This window comes from Gavialis gangeticus, unplaced genomic scaffold (assembly GCF_001723915.1).
Source record: "Gavialis gangeticus isolate Ggan-Ray unplaced genomic scaffold, GavGan_comp1, whole genome shotgun sequence".
Taxonomy (NCBI): Eukaryota; Metazoa; Chordata; order Crocodylia; family Gavialidae; genus Gavialis; species Gavialis gangeticus.
Window position 1 is genome coordinate 12,745,191 of NW_017728991.1, and position 27,947 is coordinate 12,773,137.

The 27,947-nt window shown below is 39.5% G+C and overlaps 1 protein-coding gene and 2 long non-coding RNA genes across 7 annotated transcripts in view; 2 read left to right on the plus strand and 1 right to left on the minus strand.

The window, feature by feature from the left end:
• Positions 1-2,752, plus strand: part of LOC109297571 — a 7,172-nt gene extending 4,420 nt beyond the window's left edge. For both annotated transcript variants that reach the window (XR_002097355.1, XR_002097356.1), the window contains exons 2-3: positions 106-282; positions 1,065-2,752. This is a non-coding gene — a long non-coding RNA (uncharacterized LOC109297571). The remainder of the gene's footprint in view (positions 1-105; positions 283-1,064) is intronic.
• Positions 2,753-7,611: 4,859 nt separating this feature from the next.
• Positions 7,612-27,947, minus strand: part of LUC7L3 (LUC7 like 3 pre-mRNA splicing factor) — a 30,155-nt gene continuing 9,819 nt past the window's right edge. Inside the window, exons 2-12 of one of the 4 annotated variants that reach the window (XM_019517455.1) lie at positions 25,385-25,451; positions 24,326-24,365; positions 23,958-24,102; positions 22,074-22,151; positions 21,878-21,982; positions 19,282-19,443; positions 16,847-17,130; positions 14,836-14,996; positions 9,682-9,822; positions 9,471-9,576; positions 7,612-8,133 (exon numbers count right to left, since the gene is read on the minus strand). In XM_019517455.1, coding sequence (XP_019373000.1) covers positions 8,121-8,133; positions 9,471-9,576; positions 9,682-9,822; positions 14,836-14,996; positions 16,847-17,130; positions 19,282-19,443; positions 21,878-21,982; positions 22,074-22,151; positions 23,958-24,102; positions 24,326-24,365; positions 25,385-25,451 — 1,302 coding nt within the window. In that variant the 3' untranslated portion in view covers positions 7,612-8,120. Of the gene's footprint in view, positions 9,577-9,628; positions 9,823-14,835; positions 14,997-16,846; positions 17,131-19,281; positions 19,444-21,877; positions 21,983-22,073; positions 22,152-23,957; positions 24,103-24,325; positions 24,366-25,384; positions 25,452-27,947 lie in introns of all 4 variants that reach the window. The other 3 variants (XM_019517445.1, XM_019517435.1, XM_019517462.1) reach the window with 3 other exon arrangements.
• Positions 12,292-21,313, plus strand: LOC109297598. Its single transcript, XR_002097358.1, has 3 exons — positions 12,292-13,768; positions 18,851-18,856; positions 21,302-21,313. It is a non-coding gene; the product is annotated as an uncharacterized LOC109297598 (long non-coding RNA).

Below are 27,947 nucleotides of genomic sequence, written 5' to 3' on the forward strand. Positions count from 1 at the left end.
TCTTCCGGGTGGTGTTAATTTATTCCCCTCCCCCCCCCCCCCCGGCCCCTCACACTCTGTAAGATTACTATATTTTGTCTTCTCTCAACTCTCTTTTCAAACCAGAACTGGTGCTTCAGGTAAAGGGTCAGACCCACTGGCAAAAATTACTTCCTTGAATTTTAATTAGACCGACAAGAATTGACTTATCAGGATCTGCTCCGAGTGAGTTGCCGTGAATTGGATGAGACTCCAGAGCACGTGGAAAAGATTAGGAAGTTACCTGATACTCTAGTAAGTAAGGTAAGCACTTACACATTCAGCTTCTAACTCAAATAATGTTTCGATTTCTCTGCCCTTATGAATCCCAGGGAGTGTTATTGTGCGATGATTAGCAGTCTGTGGACCAGAATTTACTGAATGTTTTTTTCCCCTCCTGACCCCCCCTCCCAAAAAAAGTGGGGAGGGGAAAAGGGTCAAAACTCAAGAAACTGCTGTAGTTTCTTCCTATGTAATTGTCTATCAAAATGTATGAGTGTATTCTCCTAAAACTTATGACATGATGGAGGAAAATCCACATTTTTCTGGTACTTTATTCCAACAACTGAACAAACTAGCGAACTTGTTGAGGATCATGCATATTTATTACTTGAATATATCACTGCTGTTTTAAAATGCAGAGAGCTGCACCTTGGCTTTTCTTACAAGTCAGCTAAGCATATGCCTTCAGCAATTATTAATACTTTCTCCCTCTCTGCTCAGACGCTGCTAGTCTACGGTTCTGTAACTGAAATCAACAGGCCTGATCTTTGCTTGAGCCGATGCAGGCACTGACCTTAGCAATATTTTGGCTGGAGCAGTCACTGCATGAAGAATACACTGCAGGTTCTGCGATTCATTTTTTTGCTCCCCTCTGGCCCTATGCTACTAGCAAGACACATACTCCATCCTTATTCAATCTATCTAAACCTGGTACCAGGTGTCTGGTATTGGCTTATATTTGCATGCACAATCTTGTACCAGTTTATATATACAAACAAGAAGTTTACATGCATTTTTTTTCTATTTCCACCTTCTTTTAAAAGGACAAAGATGCTGCAAGACTTCAGGACTTCCAAGAACTGCAGCTGGTTCTAGTGCAGTGACAACTCTTTTAGAAACCCTGCATCAACACCGACAAAGGTCTTGTTACAATAGTAAAGCATCCAAGCTTATGTACTGACCTTCCTCAGCATATCTAGCATGTGAACAGCTCAATCATATGCAACTGTCTTTTGAAGGGAGAGACCCACCTGTGTGTGAGACCTTAAGTTACTGTTAGGATTAATATTGTAATAGTTTATCTTTGATATTTAATATCCCTGTTGCCTTTTTATATTATATTCTATTTAGATACAGGATACTACTAAAGCTGACACGTTTCAGATATAACAAGCTATGTGTATTTGGCAACAGAAGGCAGAAAAAATCTTGGAAACTGTTGATATCAAAAGTGACTACTCCGTCTCTGCTCTTACTAAAGTCTGCTGGAAGTCAGGCACAGTTGGATATAAATCTCACTTCCTGCATCAGTGCCACTCTTGACATCATTTGCTGTACAGAACTGTTCTCTGAAAACAAATTGTGTTTCTGGGTTGCAGCTTCATCTCCAGGTCCGCAGGACCTTCCAACAGAGATGTAAGGGCTAGGGCTAGAGGCCTGAAGGTCTTGGTTTTCCCATCTCCTTTGTCTCTCCACAAACAAGGCCTTTTAATTATTAAAAAGGATGTAGCTTCCAGTCAGCAGTTGAAAGTGGGGTCTAGAAGTCTGACCATATTCACTGAATCACTAGTCTTACTGGAGGCAACATGTGGTGTGTGTTAGAGCAGTAATATTCAAGAACTGGTGACTTCTGTTGGCTAACAACCAAACAGGGTAAGCCTAAGACTCATGTCAAACCATGTTTACTGAACACTTCCATTTCCTCCCCCCACTTAAAAGGAATTGCATAATTAACATGATTTCAGTAACAAATATGCAACTTAATGATTTAAAAAAAAGGTAAAAATTTTACAAGTTTGGGAATAAACCTGGAAGCACCCTTATATGTAAAGCTGAACTCCACCCCTGAACATCTTCAAGTTCTTCACAAGACATGGAAGTTTGTGGGCGCAACAGCTGGAAGGAAAGCTGCCAGGGATGAATGGTGGTTTGTTTTAAACAGCTACTTAATGAGTGGCCCTTTACCAGACACTAATCACTGCTTTTGGCCAATGGTTCAAGTGTTAGTAATTTTAGAAACATGCCTTTTCCTTGAATCAGCCTATCACAGCACAGATCAGGAAAGCTGAGTTAATTTCTGTGGCACAGGTAACAGAAGCAGGATAACAGAAGATGCGTTTTGTTCATTAAAGTGGAAGTATTTTAGCTTTAGAGAACTTGGCATTTGACTAGCCAAACCAAATAAAGATGCATAGATGGGGAGAAGTGAGGCAACTAGCACCATGTACATGGGGTTCTTAAAAGCCTACCTTCTTTATGCATCTCCCCCACCTGTGGCTCTCCATAGCACCACCTGACTGCACTTTTAAATGGCAACCAACTTCAGTCAAATAATTAATCAAAACAGCTGAATGTTTCTAGGTGCTTCATGTCCATGTGTTAAAAAGAACAAACAAGCAAATAGTCATGTGGCTCTAACTCTGAAGCAAGACTTGCATGAAGACCATCTAGGTTAGGGACAGAAGTTGCATACAAACCAGTTTAAGTGATCAGAAACTGGATTAAACCTGGAACAGAAGCTCAGTGCACATAAACCAGTTTCAAAATGGCTGAAACTGTTTTAAAATAAACCTGGTTGAATGTAGTATCAGACTTAACTGATTTGGGTCAAACTGGTTTATGAAACTTCTTGGTTCAAGTTAAATCACAGTCCCTCAGTATCCCAACATGCTTTGCAGCCCTGGGCTGGTCTGTGCTGTCTGCTCCAGAGAGCAGGGCTGGCCCTGCCCCTCTGCTCCCTAGCTGGAGCAGTGAGGGCTGGCTGACAAGGGGGAGGGGGGAGCAAGACCAGCAGGGGATGCAACCCTCTCTACATGGAGAAGAGTGCCCCCCCTTCCCCCCAGCAAACGGGAGGGTGGCTAAACACCCCTTTCCCCACTCAAACTTACTGCTGGCTGCAACTGTAGACTACAAATCCCAGAAGCACGTGGAAGCAGGAAGAGGAAGTGACAAGCATTCCTGTAGAGCCCTGCTGGTGTGATTTTGGACTGTAAATCCCAGAGGACCCAGGGGCAGCAGAAAGAGGAAGTGAACACACAGCCAGAAAGCCGTGCTCTGGCACCCCCCAGCTTCTGACCTGAGGCACTGCAGGCATGTTGCTCCATTTCCTGAATCAAAGGTAAACGTCTGTTCACTCCTGTTTCAATTTAATCTGTGCAGCTTAGACTAAACTGCAAAGACTGAATCGATTCAGTCTCGGGCTCTTTTAACTGTCTGTACCTAGCTCTACTGTCTGCTAAAGGGCAAACTTTACTAGACATTTTATCAACTTCATGATTTACAGCTACACACTTTTAACTCACCACTTCCTCCCCATGCAGACACACTGAAGGTATTGAAACGCTCTGGTAGGTAGACAGTATTATTTCCCTGCATTCTGGCAGACAATGAGCTCCTGAAGTTAGGGCAGACTGGGTGGAAGCCTTAGAACTACGCTGCAATGGCACGTTCTTCTGTTCAGCTGGTGGCTCCGTGACATGGAAATCTGACCCTTCCAGCTGCTACTGATTCATCTTCCTATCAGGAAGATGTAGTGTAAAGACCTAATATTGATTCCTCTTCCACCTCTAACTCCCTTATGAAGCTGTGCTCCTGCAGCTACTTTCAGACAGCTCCAGGCAGCATTCAGGTATTTTTATTAGCTAAGGCACTACAATTTTTTGGCAGAGACTTCAATTTATAATACTGCAAAACATAGTCCAATTTATTGCAGTCCATTGAGACAACACTTACTTTCCTTTGCAGTGCCTGCTGCACTGTATAAACCAAGGCTATCTGAGCACATTTTGTTAAAAGTAGGTATTTCTGTATTTGACTAACACGCCTAAGACTATATGTGGGTGTGGGATAGCACAGCAGATTAACAAAGGGGACTAGTAACTTACTAAAACCAGCCAGCTTTTAATTTAAGTGGTTCAAAACAAGCTACCACATGTTCTAGATTACTTCTGCACCCCTCCATCATACATGATTTTTTTGACACAGCAGCAAGCGCCCTGTCAATCTGTGCCTCAGTACTACTTACACAGTCTAATAACCAGAGTCAACAGAAAGCTGAGCTCCTTCATCCACTACCCACAAGTCGTCCAAAAGTCCTCTCCTCCACCGGCCTGTTGTGCACTCATAAGCTGCGTCAGCAATTGAGGTCCTGCTCTACTCATACTAAGACCTGTATACATTTAGTTTTTCATCAAGCTGCATTCATTCCCCTGGCAGGAAGCAAGGGTTTCTCTTAGCAGTTACTAATTATGACACAAACCTGACTCTAGTGAAAAGTGTTTTTTTTTATGTATGAAATAACTGTGGAACACTTAATAGCTATATGGTTTAGAATTAAGGATACTTACACATCTAGCTTTGCTTAGAAAAATAAAAACGGTTGCCTTTTTTTTTTTTTTTAATATTGCCTCAGTTACTGAAGAGGTTAGCTATGGAACAATTCCCACAACTCTTTACAAAGAGGAACTATTAGCTTTATATTAACACTAAAACACTAACAAGTCTACTGCCCATAACAAACTGTCGCTGATAGAGTCAGTATATACATTTAGAGAAATATTTTTATGTTTTATGCAGTTTGATCAGTTTTCAGGTGAACTAGCTATATCAACTACTAATTTCTTTGAACTGAATAAAGACTGGGAATGAGAAAAGCATCACTGATGCTCTTAGCCAATATCAGCTGTTTCAAGCAAACAGATTTTTACATCTTTGTCTTTAGCCCTAAATCTCTGACTTTTAATACAATCACCTTGGGGGTTAATTAGTAGCAGATGGTCTCAAACTTAAACACAAAATGCCAAGGCTTGAGGCTACTCCCAATGCTCAGCTTTATTGCTGGGATACTGCTCTGAACACTGTCAAACTGAGCTTTCAGCTGAGATTAACTTGTGAAAGCTCATTACAACAAGGGCTTTCACAAACCTATTCCTGCAGTTAATGGGAAATTTGCGTTTCTACAAGGAAAGTCAGGTTCAAGAGGGCCCAGTAAGAGAGAAAAGGTAAGAAAGAACTGGCAGCTAAGCCTTAAGAGACGGTAAGCAACTCAGCAGCAGAACCACAGTATAGGTGTGTCTGCCTCATCTTTAACACAATCTTTTTGCCTACATAGAGCTGAGGAAGTTTCAATACAATTCTTACAAAACAACCCTGAAAAGCTTTTAAGCCAAGATTTAGATGCTGACATGTCACTCCAGGCATGGTCTAAAGCTGAAGTATCATTCCTTAGTCTTGCTTTTCTCTGGAGATGGATGAGTAGCAGCCTTTGTCCTGCCAATAAGGATGTTCATTACAATCTGAAACAGATGCTGTTAATGAAGTTATAGTTGCAACTACACCAGTAGATCAGCTACTCAATGTTATTTTTTCCAATTTTTCTTCAGCTTCAAGCCAGTAGCAATTATATCTTTACTTCAAACAGCTACTTTCCCCTTTGACAGAGGTGCATATAGCTTAGAAACCACGGGCATTTTATACGCATACGTTTGTCTGCTCCGACGTGCTAGAAATCCAGCACGTCAGAACAGACTCGATTAATCTAGTCTGCTTTGTGTGCTAGCTGATGTGCCCCGTGCTGTGTCATGTGTATTTGTATAAACAGCAAAATGCACACGAGTGCTGAGAAAAAGGAAGCAGTGCGCTTTTGCACACACACCTTTGAAGGGTTTTAGTTGAAAGTGCGCTGCCGCCATTTTCTCAGCACCGACACACATTTCACAATTTATACAAATGCATGTGCCACAAAAGTGTAGAAGACGTGGTGCAAAAGTGTACAAATGCCCCGTGCTTTTAACAGAAGTCATTACATTTCAACACCATCATCCATGTGACAGTACACTGTGTACTGCAATAGAATTACTTGCCCTTGTGAAGGGTAAGAACTTTTTAAAATTAATTTTCTGTCCTAGATTGAATAATGGCCTACTGATTTTCTATAATCTGACCCCAAACCCTGAAAGTGCTGAAGTACAACTTGCATTTTCATGACTAGAGTTTTACAAGATGTCAGCTCATGTTACCAAATTCAATCCAACACCTTCTACTCCTATGCAAAACATGGTCTAAGCTAAGTTCTCCAGTGCCTCACACCTCGTTTAGCCATTTATAACCCAGCAAAGCAGAACATGTAGACCGAAAAATGCTACTAGCCCAACACATACCAATCATATATTGGAATAACATTCACTGGCTATCTCCAATTTCTGAGGACAGGATGATTTTGCTGATATAGCTGGTGATGATATAGTTGGGGATACTCCTGCTCTGAGCAGTGGGTTGGACTAGATGACCCCGAGGTCCTTTCCAGCCCTCATTTTCTGTGATTCTGTAAGTCTGTTGCGATTCCGACGAGCACACAACTTTTGGCTTCTGTGCCTGCAACTCCATACAGCTCCTTTCCTATCTATGAAAGAATATTTATCACAGAAAATCCGTTCAACTGAATGTACAAGGATAAATACCAGGCAGAACAGAGACTGCTCTTGAAAGATCTGATCCAGAGAATGGAATAACATGGCACAGAAGTCAAAGAGCAGCAGTCAGAAACGGAATTGTCTCATGTTCCATTTCATTAGAGAGACCAAGTTACATGATGTCTGAAGTAAATGTTTCCACAAATAATCCAATTAACAGAGGCTCCATATTAACTTTCTCTAAAGACGCTTGTCATGCTCCCTGATCAACATTCAGACCCAGAATGCATAATGCTAACACGAAGACTAATCAAATGGTTTTTATTTTGAATGCTGGAGCATTGCAAAGATTCAACCCACCCCTTCCTCACCACCAGTCAATTGACATAAGCTTTGTTGCAATACAACCTCACAGGAGAGTTTAGTGTAGGAAAAAAAAAAAACCAAAAAAAAAAACACCACACATTCCAAACTACTTTAATACACAAAATATGTCCACTTATTTTGCCTAACTTCCAATGAAGTGTTTGAATTGCTGTTAGGATGCAAACATGGCAGCAGTATAGTACTGTAGGAAAATAGACACCGGGACTGACATTGCTTTAATATCTCAATGGCTTTACTTTCTATCACTCAGAAAACTGAAACCTCTTTTTGTGTTTTGAATTTCCATTCTGATTAAGTAGGGGTATATACCTGAAGGTGGGGAGAAAGGGCCTCTTCGAAACTTTTTCTAATCTGCATTAGAGGGAAAAACATAGCCATGTTTTATACTTTATTTGACTCCTAAGAAAATAAAGTGTGGCAAAAATCCTGTAGCTTACAATAATGTGCGACTGTTTAAGAAGTAACCAGGAGTTAGAAGGTACTCGTCCGTTAACAGTTAGGTTTTAGGAACAACTACATTGAAAAAGTCAAAAAGGAAGAAAACCAGAATAACTGACCATCCAAATGAATGGACAAGCTCGAAGACACAAATAAATTTATTAAGAAATAAGTGTATTTAATACTAAACGTTCAATGACAGAGACAATCAAATCTGTAACAGAAATTCAAAGATACTTTATTATTTCCATTTCTGGTATATCAAGAAGCTAGGTAGAGCCTAGTTGTAAAAATGGGATTAATTTTAGTTTGCTTCACACAAATACTAAACATTTATTTCTGTGTTTTAAAGTCCAAGAATGAAAACTTGCAATTAAACACTGAGCAAGCCATGTGTTCAGGTTATGTTGGTTTCTTAAAAAGTCTTAAAAGAAAAAAAAAAAAGATACAGGACTTATATATTTTCAGTAGCACATATGCTATTAACACATCCCTCTGAACTCTGGGAGGTAACACCAGTCCTGAATTAAATTTTATAAAAAATTCTAACTGAACTTAATATTTTTCTACGTCACTACAGCTTTCTTTCACCTCATTTTAAAGCAGATCTTCATTAAGCTGTCTTCCGGATTCTTCACAGACTCTTCACGTGGGAGTCCTATAATGCAAAATTTTGGGAAAGCAGACAATTAAACAACGCAAAGAGAGTTTAGATTACCATTCCTAAATATTGGCCCAGTTGTTAGCTGTCATCTTACTCTACTACGACGTCAACACTGACCAGTAGGGGCTTTAGGAGCAATACTGTCATATTAATAGTTTAAGGATGGCACATTAAGTGTTTAAGAGTTCCTAGCATAAATAGTGAAGCTCTACTAATAGCTTATGTTGCAAGGAGCTGATGTAAAATCAGAGGTATTCTCCAAGTGTTAGTTCCTTATTTTAGGAATATATCTAAGAATCCTTTATTTAAGCAAGCTAGGTCAAGAAATGGAAGAAAACTTTTAAGGTTGATACAGTATTTTTATGTCCTAATGTTTAGGTTTTTTTTATAATAAATCAGAATGGTCAGCACACATTCTTGCCACGTAGTACTGTAACAGTTTCAGGGCATCTGGCCTTTGTATTTACATTTGCCTCACAAGTCTGATTTCAGCCATTATACTGCATGGTACTATGGCCGACTGCAAATTCTCCTACACAGTAGGAAATATTAAACACATACCTCTTAAAGACTTGAATTGCATTGAATGTAACAAGGCGGTTATTATGTAGTGTTTATTGCATTTAAAACTCTTTAAAGATATCTAATTCTGGGCAGCACTGCATCCCTACATACAGTTGAAAGAAAATTCCATTCTGTTAACATCAGATTTACAGTTTTCACACAATACACAAAAATCCTTTTCACTATCTTGTAAATAAAAACACAACAGTAAGCTTAAAGATTACAGGCAACAGCATTCAAACATGGATGTGGGTAGAGAAAGGAGTACCTGGCATGAGTACCTGCTTAGTTTGACTGAATCCTTGATTTTTAATTTGGCTTTTCATGGGCCGCTCACAACACCAACGCTGTGTGAGGTATGGTAGTCAGCTGCAATAATTCATAAACCCTACACTTCCATCAATCCAATGCTACTGGCTCTCGAGTTACAGAACAAACTGCATTAGAATGCAAGGCAATAAAGCAAAAAAAACTAGAAACATCCTTGACAAAGAAATACTAGCAGTTTATATAAAAACAAAGTAGTCCAACATGTGCCTCAAATATTAAGTATTAAAGCAAATGTTTCTGCTGATGTACCAACACAATATGGACTTAAATACAAAAAACAGTTCAATTTCTTTTAAAAAAAAGCGACAACAAAATCCCTAAAATTAAAAAAAGGATAATTAAGTTTTCTATGGTGACCATATTACAAGTATGTTCCAAAGAGGCACACTAATGGGGGCACGAGTCTGCTACAAAATAGCCGAGACAAAACAATGTACCTCAAAATGTTTTGCAGGACTACACTGTCTTTTCCTTCAGAAGGTGCTTTAGTTAGTCTTCTTACTTGGCTTAGTTCCATCTTCATCTGTGCATACTTACGCTGCACTGTTAAACAGTAACAAAAAGCCCTAATCAAAGTTTGAAATAATGCACTTACCTCTGTCTGATCTGAGGTCATATCAGATCAGTTTTAATTGGACTGAGTGTCACCTTCAGATTTAATGTCTTCACTGGTCCCATTGACCTCATTCTTAGTCTCACTCTCCTTCGAGTCTGTGTTTGTGTCTTCACTCTGTTTTTCTCGACTACTGGACTTCATACTACTTTTTTTATCATCAGATCCCCTCTTTTCTGCCATGAGAGAAGACATTACCATGGATTTCAAAGTAAAAACACATACATTGCACAAGAGGTATGGACCATACAAGATCGAACCAAATCATTACTACTATAAACTGAAACTAGCAGCAAAGTTGTAGGAAAATGCTTTTGCCTAATTATGTTAGAAGGGGCAGGATAGAAGGAAAGGAAAAAAAGTCAGCAGGGGATGGGAGGAGGCAGGAAAGACAGCTCAGAAAAGGAGCAGTTACTCAGCTGCATGCTTGAAGACGAAAAGTGGGGAGCATATGGTTATGTTTGACTGCCTAGCACCCTTACTTAAAGGAGCCAACATTATAGGCCCCAAATAAACTGATGTCCTTATCACCTCCACCATATACATCTCTCGTTAAACGCGGCTCTTGAGCATAGAATCAAGAAGCAACAAAAGGATAAGACAGTGCTACTCGGTCACTTACTGAACCAAAACAAGTTGCAGGAGGGAGAGAGCAAACCAGTAATTCTCAACCAAGTTGCAGTGGCATCCTTTTAAGGGCGTTACACAGTTTTAGTACCGTCAGGTATGCAAACACCTACATGATGATTCACAATTAAAACCCAGGTATTTTTAATATGAATCCATAGTATCAAAAACATTCTGACCTGTTGTGGTCTTTCTGAGTTCTCTGCAAGAGGAGAACTGCTCTATTTTTCTGTAGCCAAAAAACAAATGAAAGCCAAGAACTGGCATTTTCTGAGGGGTGTCTCAAGTCTAAGGAGGCTGAGAACCAATGAGGGAAAATGGACAGCCAGGAAGTACCCAACCATAAAAATGCAACTAGGTTTGAAACATGGATCAAGAGGAATACCAAAGTTGACTTCACTGGGACAAAAACTGCAAAGGAAGTTGTTTCAGGTACGTGCTTTAGCCTGCACTTAATTTCTCATTCGATTTTCCCATTCCCAGTTACAGAAAAGCTGGGATAAACCTACCAAAGACAGAAAAACAGCAATCTGCTTAACAGGAACAGATCAAAAGGACCCCACAATGAATTCAGGAGTTAGATGTGTGACTGTCAACAGAGCATGGTATATTGCTGAAAAGCTGATATTTTCTTGTCTTTGATCTTCAGAGTGAAGGAATAATGCCAAAAGCAGCAAAGTTTTCCAGGGAAAGAAAAGTATTCACATAGTTATAGGTATCTGTCTCTTCCCTAAATGCATAAGTTTAAACGCACACAAATTTTAGTTGCTCTTGTCACTTCAAACCACATGTATGATCAGAAGCACAATTTGAAAAATTTTAGAAGCCCACCTATAGAATGAGACCATTCAAGCTCTCTCAGATGAATTTATGCCCAATTATCAAGGTACCAAAAAGTGTAATCCACAAGCTAAAAACTTCTAGGGTGTAGTATCTGTACTGGCATAGCACTTCTACACTTCAGAAGAGAGGAGGAGAAAAAGTTAAGTTTTAGAAAAGGAGTAAGATTGCAGCCTTGCTTTGTTCAGATAAACCACCTAAAAGGGAAAAACCACAAACCCAAGAGGCAGAAAACTGCCTAGAGAACACTGGAACTGAAGGTTTCATCAAAAGCAGTACATCCAGTGTAATGGGTGGAGAATGCATGTACTGACATCCAAACAGTTAAAACTCTTACTGGTGCTGCCTGAGTGCCTATCTACCCTCTCTGCCATCACTGCTCAGGAAGATTGCACTCTAACTGACCTTGTGGAAAAGTCTTCTTTTTGTCCTACACGCATCTTCGAAACACATGCAGATCCACTGAGGAACAGTAGTCTTGTTTCCCCGCAGAGGACTAGTAGTCAGTCCAATAATCTTATCTTCTGTCCTATGTAGGTATGGTAGATCTTAATGGCCCTACGGATGTGCAGAGTGCACACGGTTGTTTTGTTTTGTTTTGTTTTTTTGTTTCTGAGGTTTGGGGAGATAGGAACATTTATTTTGGAATGTAAAGAAAGTACTGCTAACCTGTGGTGTCAAAGATAAACCTGCACTAAAAACCAGCCTGTCTTCCAAGACCCCAAAAACAGGATAGTCACTGATGATAGCACCTGGATGCTGTTAAGCAGAACCGACCAATATTTAGAACAAGCTAACTAGCTAATGAACCGAGTTTCTTTTGCTCCTGGAATATCTGCACGCAGGTGGCAAGTTCCTATAATTTATTACTCAGTCATAATTGCTTGAGAATTTTTTTTATTATTCTTTTGAACTGTAGGTGCTTTTTGTAGCTTTTTCAAATTTCCTGTGATGACCTATAAGCTATCTGAATGCAGGCACAACTATTTCTGAATTAGTATTTGTACAGGGAACTGAAGTTGCCCTTTTAATGTAAACAAAATATTAAATTGTTTACGGCATACAACCTCAGTGCATGCATCTAACATGCTGCCATTTTTCCTTTTTTTGAAGAATTCACAAATCTTAAAATTGCTAATTCTGAACATAAGAAAAGGGGGGGGGGAAAGAAAAACCCCCCATCTTTTTCAGGCACTCCATTTTTTTTTTTAAATGGATGAGGTTAGCGGAAGTAATATAGTAACCAGGCACAGGAGTTCCAACCCCCCTCTCCCCCCAAATAAACAACACCCCCCCAAAAAACAATCCTTAAGAATTAAAAAGCTAGCTGGAGAATAGAAGAAAAAGCTCACAAGTTTTACACAAAACGTTGTTTCCATGTATTTATTGCCAGTTCTACTTAAGCCTATTTCTGAAGGGAAAATGTTAGCTTTTATTAAATCACCTTTTTTCTTCTGTCAGAATCTCACAGTAATTGCAAAGTACTGTAATATAGGGACTGGAACTCAGGACTCGAGGACTGTTGTCTGACCTCTGGTTTGCTGTGTATCGTCAGACAAGTCAGGTCGTGTGTACCACCGTTTGTTGACAGTGTGGAGGCTGAATGTAGGGTTTTGAAGCAATCTGAGCTTTCAAGACTAAAGGCACTATAGAAGTATTACTTTCAGCTACTCTCTGGCCGCTGACTTTTAAATGCTGATCCCTGATGGATATGAAGGTTAATAAAAATCTCAAAATCTCTTTGCATTGCATTAGGTCTAACGGAGTCAACAGAATAATTGGTAATAGGGTCTTAACACTAGACTGTATATGAAGTCGACTGAGAAGCTAGCAACATTATTATTCATTGCTAATTATGATGCTTGGACCTTCAAAGCCCAGTACTTAAGGACAGTGTCTATAAATGCAAATTAATGGAAAAGAACTTTCAAAATTGGAAACGGAGTGGAATTTACAATTTTTTTAGCTCAAGAATTCCATGCCTGATGTAATAGATAGAGAAATCTTTCTAGATTTCAAGAGCATATTTCTCTCTCCTAAAAAAACATCTTTCGCATTACAGTTTTGCTCCACGGCACTACTAATAATTTATCAATACTACTGTACATTTGTTACAGTAGTGCAGGGACACAGCCAGGCACCCAGAGCACAGTTAACTCCTGATAGCTACGTGATTGTGGCTGCCAGGAGCAGGCACTTGTTTCTCCTCCACTACAAGTTGCACCTGACTCAGTTCAATGGAGCAGGGAGTAGCCTGCAAACAGACCAAAAGGAAAATTTTACTCAGTTAAGAACTAAAATATTTAAGTGCTGGAGATATTCCGCTTATGGGAAGATTAAGGATAGAACTAGGAACCTATATATCATGTGTGATCTCAATAATGGAAATGATTTTAGCAACACACACAAATTACTATGTTACATGTATACAACCAGACTACCCGACCAGCTGAACACTAGAAATCTGTCTTACCTTAAGTGAAATAAATAATCAATGTATTAGGTGGAAGGAAAGTAACTACTGAATAGGTACATGGTATGGAGGTCTGGCCTTGTGTGTAACACAAAGCAAGTGGCAAAGCATACCTCTAACTGGGAGCTCAAAATTAGATAATACTCTGGAGAGGAACATCCTGGCATTAGGCAGAACATCCTGTTAGAAAATCAGAAATGATACTGCTCAAAGTGTCTAACAAAGTATGTGATATAGCCATATTTTGGCAACTTACCTATTACGCATTTATTGAAGAAATGGAAAAATAAGAGTATGGCAAATCAGCTAACATTTAAACTGTGGCTTTCATCCCAGAGAATCTCAAAGTACAAGTCAGAATCACTTCATGAGTTACTGAAATGAAATCTTATCTAATGTAAACTGTGCCGTGTTTCACAAAGGATATCACTTGGCAACCCAAAAGAAACTTTGTTTTGGAGTCTAGAAGTGAACAGGGTATTCAACTGAAGTTTCAGAAAAATATTAAAAATGGCAATTTATCACAAATACTGTATTTCTATAGCATCTGTTATGTTCACAAAAGTTCAGAATGCCCTGTTCTACATCTGCTTCATTTGTAAAGCCCAACTTAGCCCAAGGTGTCATGGATACAGGTTAGGATGATAAGAGGTCTCAGAAGTTAGTGAAAACTAAGGTAATGTTTTGTTTTTTTTAATCAGAGGAAATTAAAAAGATACATAATAGAAACGTACAGAAAAGGAAGATACCATAAACAGTAAACCAAAACAAACAAAAATACATACAAAGTAAGGAAGCAACTTTTAATGGAAATGGTAAAACAAAAGATACATAACAAATTAAGAAAACTACTTTTAATATCACTGAAAGGCCATTATAGAACTGACAGCTAGGGGACAGCAACAGAAAATATAATTTAATATGTTAAATAGTTATTGTGGCCTCTGGGTTTTTCAGAAGTCAGTCAACAGACAAAACCTCACAGCTTTTTTTGGAGGCAGTATAGTAATGCGATTTGTGTTGTGACTTTAAATAAGAAAGTGAAAATAGCAGTGTTGGTCTCGAGGGAAAAGGATGAGGGAAAGGACAGAGTGCCTCCTATTACTCACTGCTGACACACAGTTTGCTTACTTTGATTTCAGGTCTACAGTTATCCTATGAAAACAAACAAACATTCTTGGTCCCTGATTTATGGGGCCTCAGAGGTAAGACTGGTTCCTGATTGTTTAAGTGCACCATACCAACTAACCTTTTTCTTTAGATTTCCTGTCTTGTTCTCTATCTCTGCTTTTGCTTCTGTGCTTGTACGATTTCCGATCACGACTCTTCGATCGTCTCCTATCCCGGCTGCGAGACCTGTGTTTTCTTTCTGACCGATCATGGCTTCGGCTTCTTCGTCGATCTCTACTCCTTACCAGAGAAAATTTGAAGTAGAAAAAGAATATCAACTGATGTTCACAGCTCAAGGAAAAGAGTGCTTTGTCTTTCACTAGATTGCCATTCTACTCCTGTCTGGTTTAAAAGGATTAATACTGTGAAAGGTCAAGTTTTGCTTATAACCCTTCCCTTTTGCAATTAGTTATCAATACTTTAAAACCTACATCCACTTTCTTCTTCATTTATTCAAATGCCACAACTACCTGTGTCCAATTGACGGTTCTTGGGAATGACTAATTAAAGAAAATAATCTTTACAAAGATAAATACTTCAGCTATACTTTGAAAGCATTTGTCATCTTAAAGCTGATCTCAGAACACACATACCACAGTGGATTAGATTTTGCACCAGCCATCTTTCTGAGTTACTCCCTGAAAACAGCAAGAACCGCCACTACATGGAGAAGTTTAATGGAGCTAACAGCCAACACATCCATAGAATCATAGAAAATGGGGGATGATCTCAGGAGGTCATCTCGTCCAGCCCCCTGTTTAAGACAGGACCATCCCCAACTAGATTATTGCAGCCAGGGGTTTGTCAAGCCAGGCCTTTAAAACCTGCAAGGATGGAAATTCCACCCCCCCAAGGCAGCCCATTCCTGTGCTTTGCCACCTTCCTAGTGAGAAAGTTTTTCCTAATATCCAACTTAAACCTCTCTTACTGCAACTTGAGACCACTGCTCCTTGTTTTGTCATCATTGAGAACAGTCTAGGTCCAATGTGATGCTTAAGTTCCTAATTTTAAAGAATCAGTTCCCCAAAGCCACACACTGCTCACTGGATGCTCATTTTTTGAGCATACTTTTGCTTTGGTAACATTTCAGAATTAGTTTTTCATTTTAAAGTCTGTATTCAATGGTGCTCGTCCTACACTTGCCTGTAAACAATTTAAAGTGCAGGGAAACCTGCTAAACATCATGCTGTTGTACACCATAAAAGATCAGTACACTTCACTGCTTCTCTAACCAGAATGCATTGCACACACCAGTGGTTTCTTGATTTCCTCCACTCTAACCTCAACAGCTCTCATCTACCTTCACTGTAGGGACTCTCAATGTTCTGTTCTCTCCATGCACGTGGTTCTCTGCACATTCCACCCCATTCCCTTTTCCTCAGCATATATCTCCCCGCCCCCTGCGCTATCTGTTCTGTATGCTCCAGTCTCCCTTTGCATTTTCCAGTGTAACTATGTGTTCCTTTCCTTACATTGCCTGCTTCCCATGCTTTTGTCGCATAATTCTTCCCCACTTAGTGGGGTATCAGGCACCCACTGCCCTCCAATTCTTTCCGTGAGTTGGGAAAGTCTTTCAGAACATCAACATTTTATACATCTGTTTTTGTAGGTCAGGAAGAGGCCATTTAAAGGGCACAGTTAGAGGTGGTTGAACTTGCTATACTTAATAATCAGATGCCAGGACTCCTACATTTTACCAAAAATCAGCAGGTTTTTGCCCACTGATGCTTTGAAGATTCCTTCATCAATTCCAAAATTCAGATGTGGCATTCAAAAGTTACTATGTTAAAGGTAGACAAATGCCTTCAAGATGAGTGGCAAGATCTCCCTTAACTTATCCAGCAAACTTACCAGAACTGTTCCTTTACAAGTCCAAAAGTCCTCTAGATACACAGGTGTACTTGGTAGCTGTGTTGGTCTGAGACAAAGACATACAGAAAACTAGAACTCTTGGTTCCAAAATGATACCTTTTGTAAAAGGTATCATTTTGGAACCAAGAGTTCTAGTTTTCTGTATGTCTCTAGATACACAGCTCACCAGTATAAATTGATCTCCCCCGAAAAAACCCAGATGTTCTGATCTGAGGTACCTGCTTCGCCTTCTTTCTCTGCTTCTTGATCTTTTGTAGTCCCGTGATCGGCTGCATCTTCTGTCAGATGTTCTGCTTGAATGTCTGCTACGGGAACGACTCCTTTTGCGCCTCTCTCTGTCACGAGCCCTCTCTTTTTCCTTTTCTTCTTCTTCACGCCTTCTCTTCCGTTCCCGCTCTTCTCTTTCACGCTCTCTCTCTTTCTCTCTTTCTTCTCGCTCTTGCTTCTCCTTTTTTAACCGGTCATCCCGCTCAGGTTCTTCAGTTCTTTTCCTTAACTTTTCCTTAAAGAACAGCCAAGTGTAAGGATTAACAGAAGGAAAAAACACTGCTCAAGTGAAACTATGAAACATGACTAATTTACTACATTTGAATGAACAATACTTAATGTTCAAAAACCAAAGAACAGCTTGCTTTTTTTCTTTAACACATACACACAGAGCAGGTTTTTTTTTTTGCCACTTCGGTACTTCCTAAAACTTAAGGATGAAAAGACTCAGAGCTCAGACAAGTGTTGTGGGAAAAGGAGGGGGGAAAAAAAAGGTTACGGATGTATGGAAGAGAACCAAACAGAAGAGTAAGTAAGGTGCACATGCCTGTGTGTTTTAGGTCTCATCTAACAACATAACCCTCAACTCTAGTTTGGTACTTTAAGTGTTACTATAAATAATTCCTATGTAAAGTTACTGCTGTGCATTAAATTATTTCTATTAAAGCAAATTTAAGTATTAGCTGAACAACGATGACAGAACATGGAAAAAGATAACCACACGCTGTAGGAGACTGCCCAATGTGTCCCCCTCAAATCATCTTACTTTTGAAAGGGGAAAAAAACCTCACTTCAAATATTTTTAAAAAAGAGCACCCTCAGGTTTCTCAGCTCTCACATCCTCAGTAAACCAAAGCTGGATGTTTCTTATGTTTCAGGCTCCAATTCTTCGTTGTTTTCAAGCTCCTAATGGCTGAAGCTCAACTGGTGAGCTTTGCTCCCATAAAGCTTGATTTCAGTGCTCTTCAGAGCAAATCAAGACTGGAGTGCCTCCCCAAACAAAGTGATTTGTAATGGTTTTGGCTGTCTTCCAAGCCTCTAGTAATATCAGGGGTTCTACTGCAGACTTTATATTTAACGTGCTTTCAACTCAGAAATATACTTCTTACAGACACAATAATATCCCTATAAAAATGGTCAGGTATGCAAACCCCCTTCTCTCAATCTTGTGTCAATTCAAATACTTCAGTATTGTCCCTTCCTGGTAATAGATGCAAGAGATTTCTGCAATATCATGTATTTCAGGAGAGTTCACTAGTCATGTCATCTCTCCCATCTACAGGGAAGAAACATTCCTAATGGTTAAAAGCTAATATATACAAACAGGTTTTTTTAATTCCAGTGAATTTTTTTTTTTTTTTAGTGATAGGGTTGTCATATTTGTGATACTGCATTCTGGGATAGCTTCACTGAACCAGAAAATATGAAGAGGGCTGTATATCAATACAGGAAAAATATTGTCAAAACAAAATTGATAGCATCCTGTGTTGAATGCTAGCAAGAGCTGCATAAGTAAGTGGTTTTAAGATTAATCAAACTTTCACATTCTTGGCTTCATACTTTGGGTAGTATTTCCAAACGTTACCGATTTAGGAATCTACATTCATTAAAAAAAATGACTTGCACGCTTCAATGCTCACAATCCACTGAAAAGCATATGAGGGGTGATCAAAAAGTTCTAAGACTTAGCCTTTACTTTAAAGAATAGAGTACAAACAACATTTTTATGAGCTGTCCCCTTCAAAGTAAACTCCCCCGGATGATATGCACTTGTCCCAACATTCCTGCCACTTTTGGAAGCAATGCTGGAAGTCTTCAACTGTGAGGTTTTTTTTGAGTTCTGCTTTCACATTCTTATGGATGGTTGGAATGTCATCAAATCTCCTTCCTTTCAGTTTCATTTTGATTTTTGGGAACAGAAAAAAAATCACAGGCAAGGTCAGGTGAATATGGAGGGTGTGGTATCACAGGAATGTTTCAGCCAAAAATTCTTGAATGGAGACAGCAGTGTGTGAAGGAGCATTGTCATGGTGCAGAAACCATCGACCATTTTCACACAGCTTGTGGCGGTTTCTTCCAACTTTATCCCTCAGTCGAATCAAAACCTCTTTATAGAAGGCCTGATTGATTGTTTGACCGCTCGGTACAAATTCCTGATGAACAATACCCTGAACATCAAGTCTTAGAACTTTTTGATCAAACCACATACTTGTTACCTTTGAATTATTTACTATTTAAAGTCAGTTCTTCAACACCAAACAGCCAAACACTGAAATTAGGAATCTGTATGTAAAAACACCTGCATTTTGCCAACCATCTGGAATGCAAATAGTTAACATACAAAAAAGGGTATTTTTTTCCTCTGATCATCCCAAGTTACACTCACTTTTAGGTCTTCTACAGTAGCTTTTATTTTAGCATAACCCATGTGCTGCTTCCCCATCAAGTGGTCATCTACCCTGGACTGTGCATCTCCTACAATTAAAAAGGCTCCACAGACTTCACACACTTCCATCTGCTTTTCTTGGGCTGCAAAGCTCTCAATCGTCTGTAAGAGAAAAATATTGGTTAGAAGAAAAGTTTTGACACAAAGTCTGTCAAGAGGCTTTGCACTTCTTACCTTATCAACTGCTGCAGTGCTGTCAAGGGAATTCCACCTTTCAACAAAGCTTACAATTACCTTCTTTATCTTCACAATAATATTAACTAACCTACATATTATGCCCACTATGAAGAACACAGCAAAAACAAACCCCCACAAACTGCTAGGTTTAACATGCTAATTGAAGGCACTGCACAGACTATATGAAGTCTGTACACTATAATAAATACTCAACTGTATGAGACAGAAACCAAGTCTTACTCTTCTCTTCATTGTGAAGGATACAGATGCCTATTAACTACAGCTAGACCTAGCTGCATGATAGTAATTCAACGTTAAATCTAATTTATAATGCATTAAGGACAATTTAAAGACAGTCCATAGTAGATACATATGTACAGAGATGCCTGTTCAAAGATGTCCAACAGAAAAGTTTTGGAGAATTTGAAAAACACTGGAATGCCCAAAATGAAAAGGAAGGTAGGCCTTCAAGGAAACTATGGGAATGTTTGAAATATTTTAATACACTACAAACTCACTACAGCCTAAATCAGAAGTTACTCCCATGTAAGGTTCATATGCTACATTGCACAAATGTAAGTTCCACTTGTAACCATGAACAAAGAGCAGTCCAAGTACAGTATCAGAGCAAGGTATCACTGAAATTTAGTCTAAACTTCACACACCAAGTTCTTTTCATAGTCTAAAGCTAGCCATTTACTTCAGTTTCCCCAACTGTAAAAGTTAGAGATAAATCTGTTGCTACCTAATAGGAATATGCTGCTAAGCATCCTGAAAACAAAGGGAGCCAAACTCAAGCCTTAACAGCGTACGTACCTTCAGCAATCTCAAAGGAGCTGTATGTGTACATGAAAGCCACTCAAATTGCACAAAAATAAAAAGGTTAATTAACTTCAACAAAGCCTTCTAAAATATTGATGTACAAGGAAGTATAAAAAAACCTCACCAAGAACAAAGTTGGGTAAGAACTGGAGCTGGTTGGAAAATTTCTACAAAAATGAAAAAGCCATAAAGAGAACACGGATTGGCAACCTTTTACTAACAGCAGGTTATTCCTTCTGACCTAGCTGATGCCACAGGCTGCCATCCCCTGCACTGCCCCAGTTGTTCCTGCTCTGGACAGAGGGGCTGATCTTTTCTCTCCTCGACCCCAATGCAGGCTGCTCAGAAAGATATACTGAAGGATAATTTAGAGGGACTAATTTGGTAAGCATAGCCAAGAAACACGTCTGAATTAGTTACAATCCTGTCTTATCAGACTGACTTTTAAAGAATGCCAGAACAGTAGCTCGGAAGGGTCAGTGAAATTAATGAAGCAAATGTCTTCTAATTCAAAGGTCAACGAAAGGATAAAATGTCGGTATTTAAAAGCTACCGCAGAGCTCATCAATGCCTACAGGAGAAAAAAAAAGGAAACACAATGCTCCTTGTGTTTGAATGATAATGGGTAAACCTAGAAAGCACACATGGTGGCGTTGAAGGAATAGAAATGATTTAATTTTCTTTACAAGAGGCTGAAAGGGTCTTCCAATTTAAGGCAGTTTATTTAGCTCAACAAATGCTGCAATGAGAGAGGCTGAAAAATTAAGTTTTTAGTAACTGGACAAATTATCATATTGCTTTCATCTTAATCAGGTCCTGTTCACCATCCCTCCCCCCTCAATACTTTCCAACTCCTTCCCTTAAAGGACAGAAAAAAATGAAACTGCAAAAATGCTTATAAAATTAAATAATAGTTGGGGAATTTTAACTAATCAATACATACTCAACACCACCAATTTAGATACATCATGGAATATGAATTTCAGGGTATGCCTACACTGAAAATTAGAGGTGTGTCTGCAATTCATGTAGACAGCTGTGAGCTAATGAAGGTATCAATGCTAAGTTTGCAGCACAACTGTGTGGTCTCCAGCCCTAGGCATTTACCCCAGTCTCATGCCATCGAAGCTGAAGCTCAACTATTGCTGGTATCAGAGTTAATAAAATTAAGGCTAGCTCTAGTATGTTTGCGTGACCTGCACACAAATGCTGAATAAGAGAGTGAACCTACCTTAAAGGAGTTTAGAAGGAAAAAGTTTTAGATGAAGTGTACAATCTTGATCAAGGCTACATGAAGTCTTAAAGACTGACACACTAAAAAAAAAAACCCCTCTCAGAATCAGCCCCAGTTTGATTACAAAGGGAAGATATTTTGACAAGGAAGTAATACTTTAAGGTCACGTTATTTCTTTCCGTTTTTCCCCAGTGAATTCTGGAAATTAAGCTATTATGTCACAAGCATATATTTGTTCAGGTTCTCTTGCTGCTGAGCTCTGAAATAACTGTAACAAGAACAGCTCATACAGGTCTTACTTACTGAAGTTGTAGACCTGAGCAACTCTCTCTCTTCCTTTAACTGTTCAACAAGTTTCATCATTCCTTGGGCCTCTTCCACTTTTCCTTCTGAACCCAGTTCTTCAATCTGAAGGACACAAACACACACACACACAGAGTCAGACTCCCTTAAAGTGAGCATCTGAGTAATACGTTCTGTTTTAGAGAATTCAACTCACTTGTTGCAGTAGTACATCAATTTTGTCAGTTAACACTTGAATCTTCTCTTCATTTTTACCAGTAGGTCCAGCTGCTTGCTAAATGTTAAAAATGAACACACACAGAATTAAGTCCCTACTCAAAAAATAAATGGATAAACAATGCAGTTGCTCAAAATCTCATTAATTGCTCAGTAAAGAAACAAAAGTAGGGACAAGGTTTAACTTGAAAACTTAAATGCTCAGGTCAATTCATAGAGTATGAACCAGCACATGGCATTTTATCTGGCAACATGGTAGGCAAGAAAAACAAAAAACTTACATACACCTTACTTATGTATCTGAAAATACTACAGGGGAAATTTAAAAGAAACGCTATACCATCACTTGGGTGTTGATAAAAAGGAAACATTAACTTTTAACCTTGTTTTGGTGCCGGTACTTTCCAGGATTCTAACTCCTGGGTCCTAGATCCTTAGAGCAAGAACAACAGACCACCTCCCTTTTTAGACTTCAACCTCTGACAATGGCAATGGAAGGATGGAGCACGAGGCAGGCCTAACTGAGGGATTCACTCCATCCTCTGCAGATTACAAATAATGCCTTTAAAGCCCTGCTTGCCTCAAAAGTTTTTGCATGTTTTCGTTTGGGGGAAGTCTCGTGAACAGGCATGCCAAGAAGCACCTCAGCCAAGGTTTAGCAACTAGGAAGCTAGATCATGCCTAAATCCAGCAGAATCCACAGGGCAGTCTCATGACATGTTCTGAGACTAGCTAGCTTGTCGGGGCTCTGCACTAAATGAAGACATGACAGCTAGTTCCTTTATATAAGCATTTCCCAGTGTCCAGGTGTGCTGTGGAATTCTGGGCTGGAGTCATGCCCCCTGCTTGCTGCCACTGCGAACAAACAGACAGCATGGCTCCAGCCAGTGATTTGTATCCGTGAGCTGTGTTCAGCCGCTCCACCTCTCCCCCCGGTCCATGCCCGGCCGCTCGTCAGCTTCCCACCCCTGCTCTGCATTCGGCAGGGCCACTCCTCCCCAGCAGCTGGATTTTCTTCGTGGAGGCGGGAAAGGTGGGTCTGGATCCTTTCAGCCAGAAAAGGGAACTGGACCATATTTAAAAAAAAAAATTACTTCTGCACTTACTGGGCACTAGCCTTCAGGAGAGGGCTCTGGCATGTGAAATCCAAATGGAGGGACACCTTGCAGGCATAAGATGCCTCGACTTAGTTCTACAAAGGAATTTAATTGACTTTCTAATTGCCTGGGTCCCATTCAAATAACAATGCCATGTTCCTGACACATACAGAGTACAAGGGGGTAGTTTCCCTTGGTTGAAAAAAAAACTTGCAAAAAATTAGCAGATTCAGAGTAATCAAGGTAAAACTCAGACTGCCCTAAATCTAAAATGCTGATGCAGGACTACTTTTTCACTGTATTCCACAGAGAGAGAAAGATCAGCTTTTAAAGTCTGCAACTCGCTTGTCCTTGAAGATATTAAAAAACAAAACCTGCTCTCTTTAACCAGAAAGATTTCCCACAGGCCCAAAAGGCCATTCCATCAATTGTGCCAATTAGGCTCAAGCTGACAACTGTTAAAAAAAACAGCCCTTCAAGAAATCAAAAGGAATACAGGATTTATGTATATTGGACCAAAATCATTCCAGCCATACAGCAATTAAAACATTCCAAGCAGCTGCACCTAAACACAGAAAACAGAAATGAAGATATCATGACTATAGCACCTTTTTTTCCTTGACTTCCAGATGATCAATGCTCAAAGCGCACATTAATACTTTCCATACGGTTCTCAATGCATTCACTCAGCAGCAAGCACCAAGAAAACCTGAAGAGGCCACCCTGAAGAACAATTCTTTGGTTTAAATAAATGATTTCCTACTCACTCCTGATGACTGCTGGTTCTGGGAGAGTGCCAAACGTGCATGGCCTCTTCTAATCCTACGTTCTACCTCTGCAAGTAAGCTCTGTAAATACCGAAGAAAGTCTCTTTCATAGCCCACTTTCATAAATCGAGAACTCTTCTCATACCTGATTAAAGACAGACATATAAAAAAAAAAATTACTTCAAGCTCATGCCTTGTTCAAGAAAACACATGCAAATTGCTACAATTTATCAGCTCAAGTAAAAATTACAAACCTTTTGTAATATAATGAATTTTAAGTAAGTCTGCATAAATGATTATTTTCTTATTGTCTGGTTGCTCAAACAGAGCAGAAAAACAAAACTGAAAATAATGCAATGTATACTCACTGCTTACGTAGATTTTCGTCATGTATTTTTTCACAAGGACCTAAAAACAACACAATGAAAAAGACTAAGCAGAGTCTCTTGAAAGCCACAGTGATCAACTTTAAATATTTAGGCTAGGATTATTTTTGTGTTCCAGGACACAGCAAACAATTCCAACGGGTCTCAGGAAAACAGAAGAGTGAAGCTAATGTATTTTTATGAAGCTGTGTAAGCTGGCCGTTCGAATCTAATTTATGCTCACTTTTGAGGGACTTGCAAGACAATTTAAAGTGTAAAAATACCAAAATTCTGCAACATTAACTTAAAAAAAAAAAAAAAAAATAAGGATTTTCAAGACACAAGCTGGAATAGGAATCCACTGCATTTCTAGCACAAAAATATTCCAAAACTTAAGTTTTCAAAACCATGCTGTCATGATTATTTAAGAAAGGAATCAGTACTCCAAGGATCTTCAAAGGCTAGTATAATTTTCACTAAGTCATTTTTGAGCTCCAAAATCTGCTCAGATTTTGAACTGTATTATAGCTTACCAGCCAACTAAAAGTTTGATTTCAAGTTTATAATCAGACAAAGGCGGTAAGGACTCCATTTCAGGTCTGATATGCACAGTAAATTGCACCAATTATACTAATAACCTTCCTAAATCTGTCTCCGTCTATCAGTGTGGCCTTTTTGATTTTAAATTAAAATGGCTTCCCATACAACGCAAGCTAAAGCAAAGAAAAAAAATCCTTAATTGGAATAAGGGCATCCATAAGTGCACTGTCTGATGTACTGTAACAACTTTCTAGAGTACAAAAGTCCTAGTCCCATATCAGCAGTTTAGGGAACAGGATGAGATGGAGTAAAACATCAGAGTAAGCATAGCTACTGTTGAAATTAAGCTACTGGCAAATCCAAAGAAAACCATTTTACAAATGTGATTACTAAAAACTAACACACAACATGAAAAGACGAGGTAATGGTAAAAACCCTATTCCAAAGGGAAAGCTGTTAGCAAAGGTTGCATCTTAACACTGAATTTTAATGACAATGAATAAGACAAAAATGAACACTTACCTAAATCAGAACGCGTATTTGTAAATAATTCAGCTGGACAAAACCCACAAAGGTAGTATTTACAAACCTAAGAGAAAAAACAGGCATCATTTCTCTTTGTATTTGTCACTAATTGCCCTACAACTTCATTCTATGATAACAAGTGAAATTCCATTCTGTACTTATTTCTGCAAGTCCCTAGTTTGAGAATTTAATACACCCCCCACCTTTGTGGTAGTTGATGGCAGCGAAGACAAAACATGCCTTTCTGGAAATAGAGCTATAAATCTTACTTTCCATTGCAATATGGTATTCTTTTATTTTGTAAAATATTATATTCTCACAACCTCAAACAGTTGTCAACTGGTCACAGCCCTGAATGACTACACAGAGTCTAACATTTCCCAAATGGATGAAATCTGTCATTCAGGAACTTTGATGCCTGAAATTTTTGGGAGCTGTCAAGACCTAGGAGGAGGAAAGAGTCTGACAATTGAAAAACTGTAACTAGTTCTTAGCCCATCTATGAAGACTTTGTGTTCAGCTCGCATTCATTCACCACTTAATGACTTAGGGAACAGGAGATCTTTTGGATTTCAGTCCAGTCTCCTGCTTCAGGTAAGCAGACTTTGATCTGCAATTCTTATTATTTAAAGGCTGCATAGTTACCACACTTCTCTGTTTTTTTGTTTGCTTGCCTGTTTGTAAAGGCCACACAGGAATGTCTTTAAGATGCTTCAATTAAATGTGATTTGCAAAGAGGGAGAGGGCTTGTGCTCTAGAAGGTCAGAGGCTGTTTAGATTGGAATAAGTGACCCAACAATGGAGGAAAAGATGATCAAACAGGAGTCAAGAAAGCTGAAAAAAATAGGAACTTGAATGGATTTGAATTACACTGTAAAAACTGATTTGTTTGTTTTAACACCCTTAATATCAGTGACTAATGACAAAGTGGACACAAGAAGCATTTGTTACAAGGTTCTTTGCCCACACCCATAAAAGGAGGACATGCCCCATATAAAGACCACCAGCAATCAATATCCCTGGTCAAGTCCCCTTCAAACTCTTTTTATACAAGATACAGTAGGTAAAAAACAAAAACAAGTGAACCACCACAAAATTCAGATGTCACGTTTAAGGGAGTCCTCACTACAGCTTTTTGCCCAAAGTTAGTACACAACTACCTTGAAATACTTAACTTTATAAAGACTTGTCTTTACATTTCCCAAATATTTTCCAGGCTACAAAGGTCTGAAGTGTAGGAGATAATCTTAATCTTTCCTAATATTCTTGCTGAAGAAATGAATAACTGAAAGAAAAACATTCGTATGCCCATAATCACATTGAAAAACAATCTAAAAGGGCCATGTTTTTCTGCCAGCAGCATTTGATTGAATTTGCTATGTTAAAATAATTTCTCCCCTCAACACACATGCCAGCCCCGTAAACTCAACCTGGGATATGGAAGCCAAACTTCACGTCACTACAAGTAAGCATTTCAGCAGCTGAAAATTATTCAACAAGTCTGCTGATATGTGGGACAAAAAAGAAATTCATTGTACGGTACAAATGTTAGCTCAGAGATATAAGTTAGTAGGTTTTTAGAGTACAGTACTAAGAACAGATTTAGACTTCACAGGCATGGTCAGCTCCAAGACTACTGCACCTCGTAGCACACTGTGGGGAGGAGGTGAGCAGCCTTCAGTGGTGAAAGAACAGGTTAGGGGCTATTTAGAAAAGCTGAACATGTACACGTCCATTGGGCTGGACGCGATGCACCCAAGGGTCCTGAGGGAGTTGGCTGATGTGACTGCAGAGCTGCTGGCCATTATCTCTGAAAACTCGTGGGGGCATCAGGAGAGGTCCCGCATTATTGGAAAACAGCAAATGTAGGGCTCATCTTCAAGAAAGGGAAAAAAAGAGGATCCAGGGACCTATAGACCAGTCAGCCCCACCTCAGTCCCTGGAAAAATCATGGAGCTGGTCCTTAAAAAATCCATTTGTAAGCACTGCGAGGAGAAGGCGGCAATTAGGAACGGTCAGCATGGGTTCACCAAGGGCAAGTCATGCCTGACCAATCTGACTGCCTTCTATGACAAGATGACTGGCTCTGTGGATGTGGGGAGAGCAGTATCTGCGATGCCCCTTGACTTCAGCAAGGCTTTCGATATAGTCTCCAACAACATTCTCTCAAGCAAACTAAGGAAGTTCGGGTTGGATAAATGGACTGGATAGAAAACTGGCTGGATCACTGGGCTCAAAGATAGTAATCAATGGCTCCATGTCTAGTTGGCAGCTGGTATCAAGTGGAGTGCCTTGGGGATGGGGGGAACGACTTACTGAAAAGAAAATGCTGGCTCTCAAGAGGAAGCCAGCAGTCCTGTGGGTGCTGTGGCAGCCCACCAGGGCAGGGAAGGAGGTCTGCCTGCTTGAAAGGCTACCCCCCTGCCCTAACTGGCTGTGAGGGCTGTCTATCATGTGGTCCCACCCCCTCCATCAAGGGGCAGGGCCATGTGACAGCCAATCAGCGGCAAGGCGTGGGACCACTGGGGCCCCTTAGCCAGACGTTCCGGGGGGGGGGGGG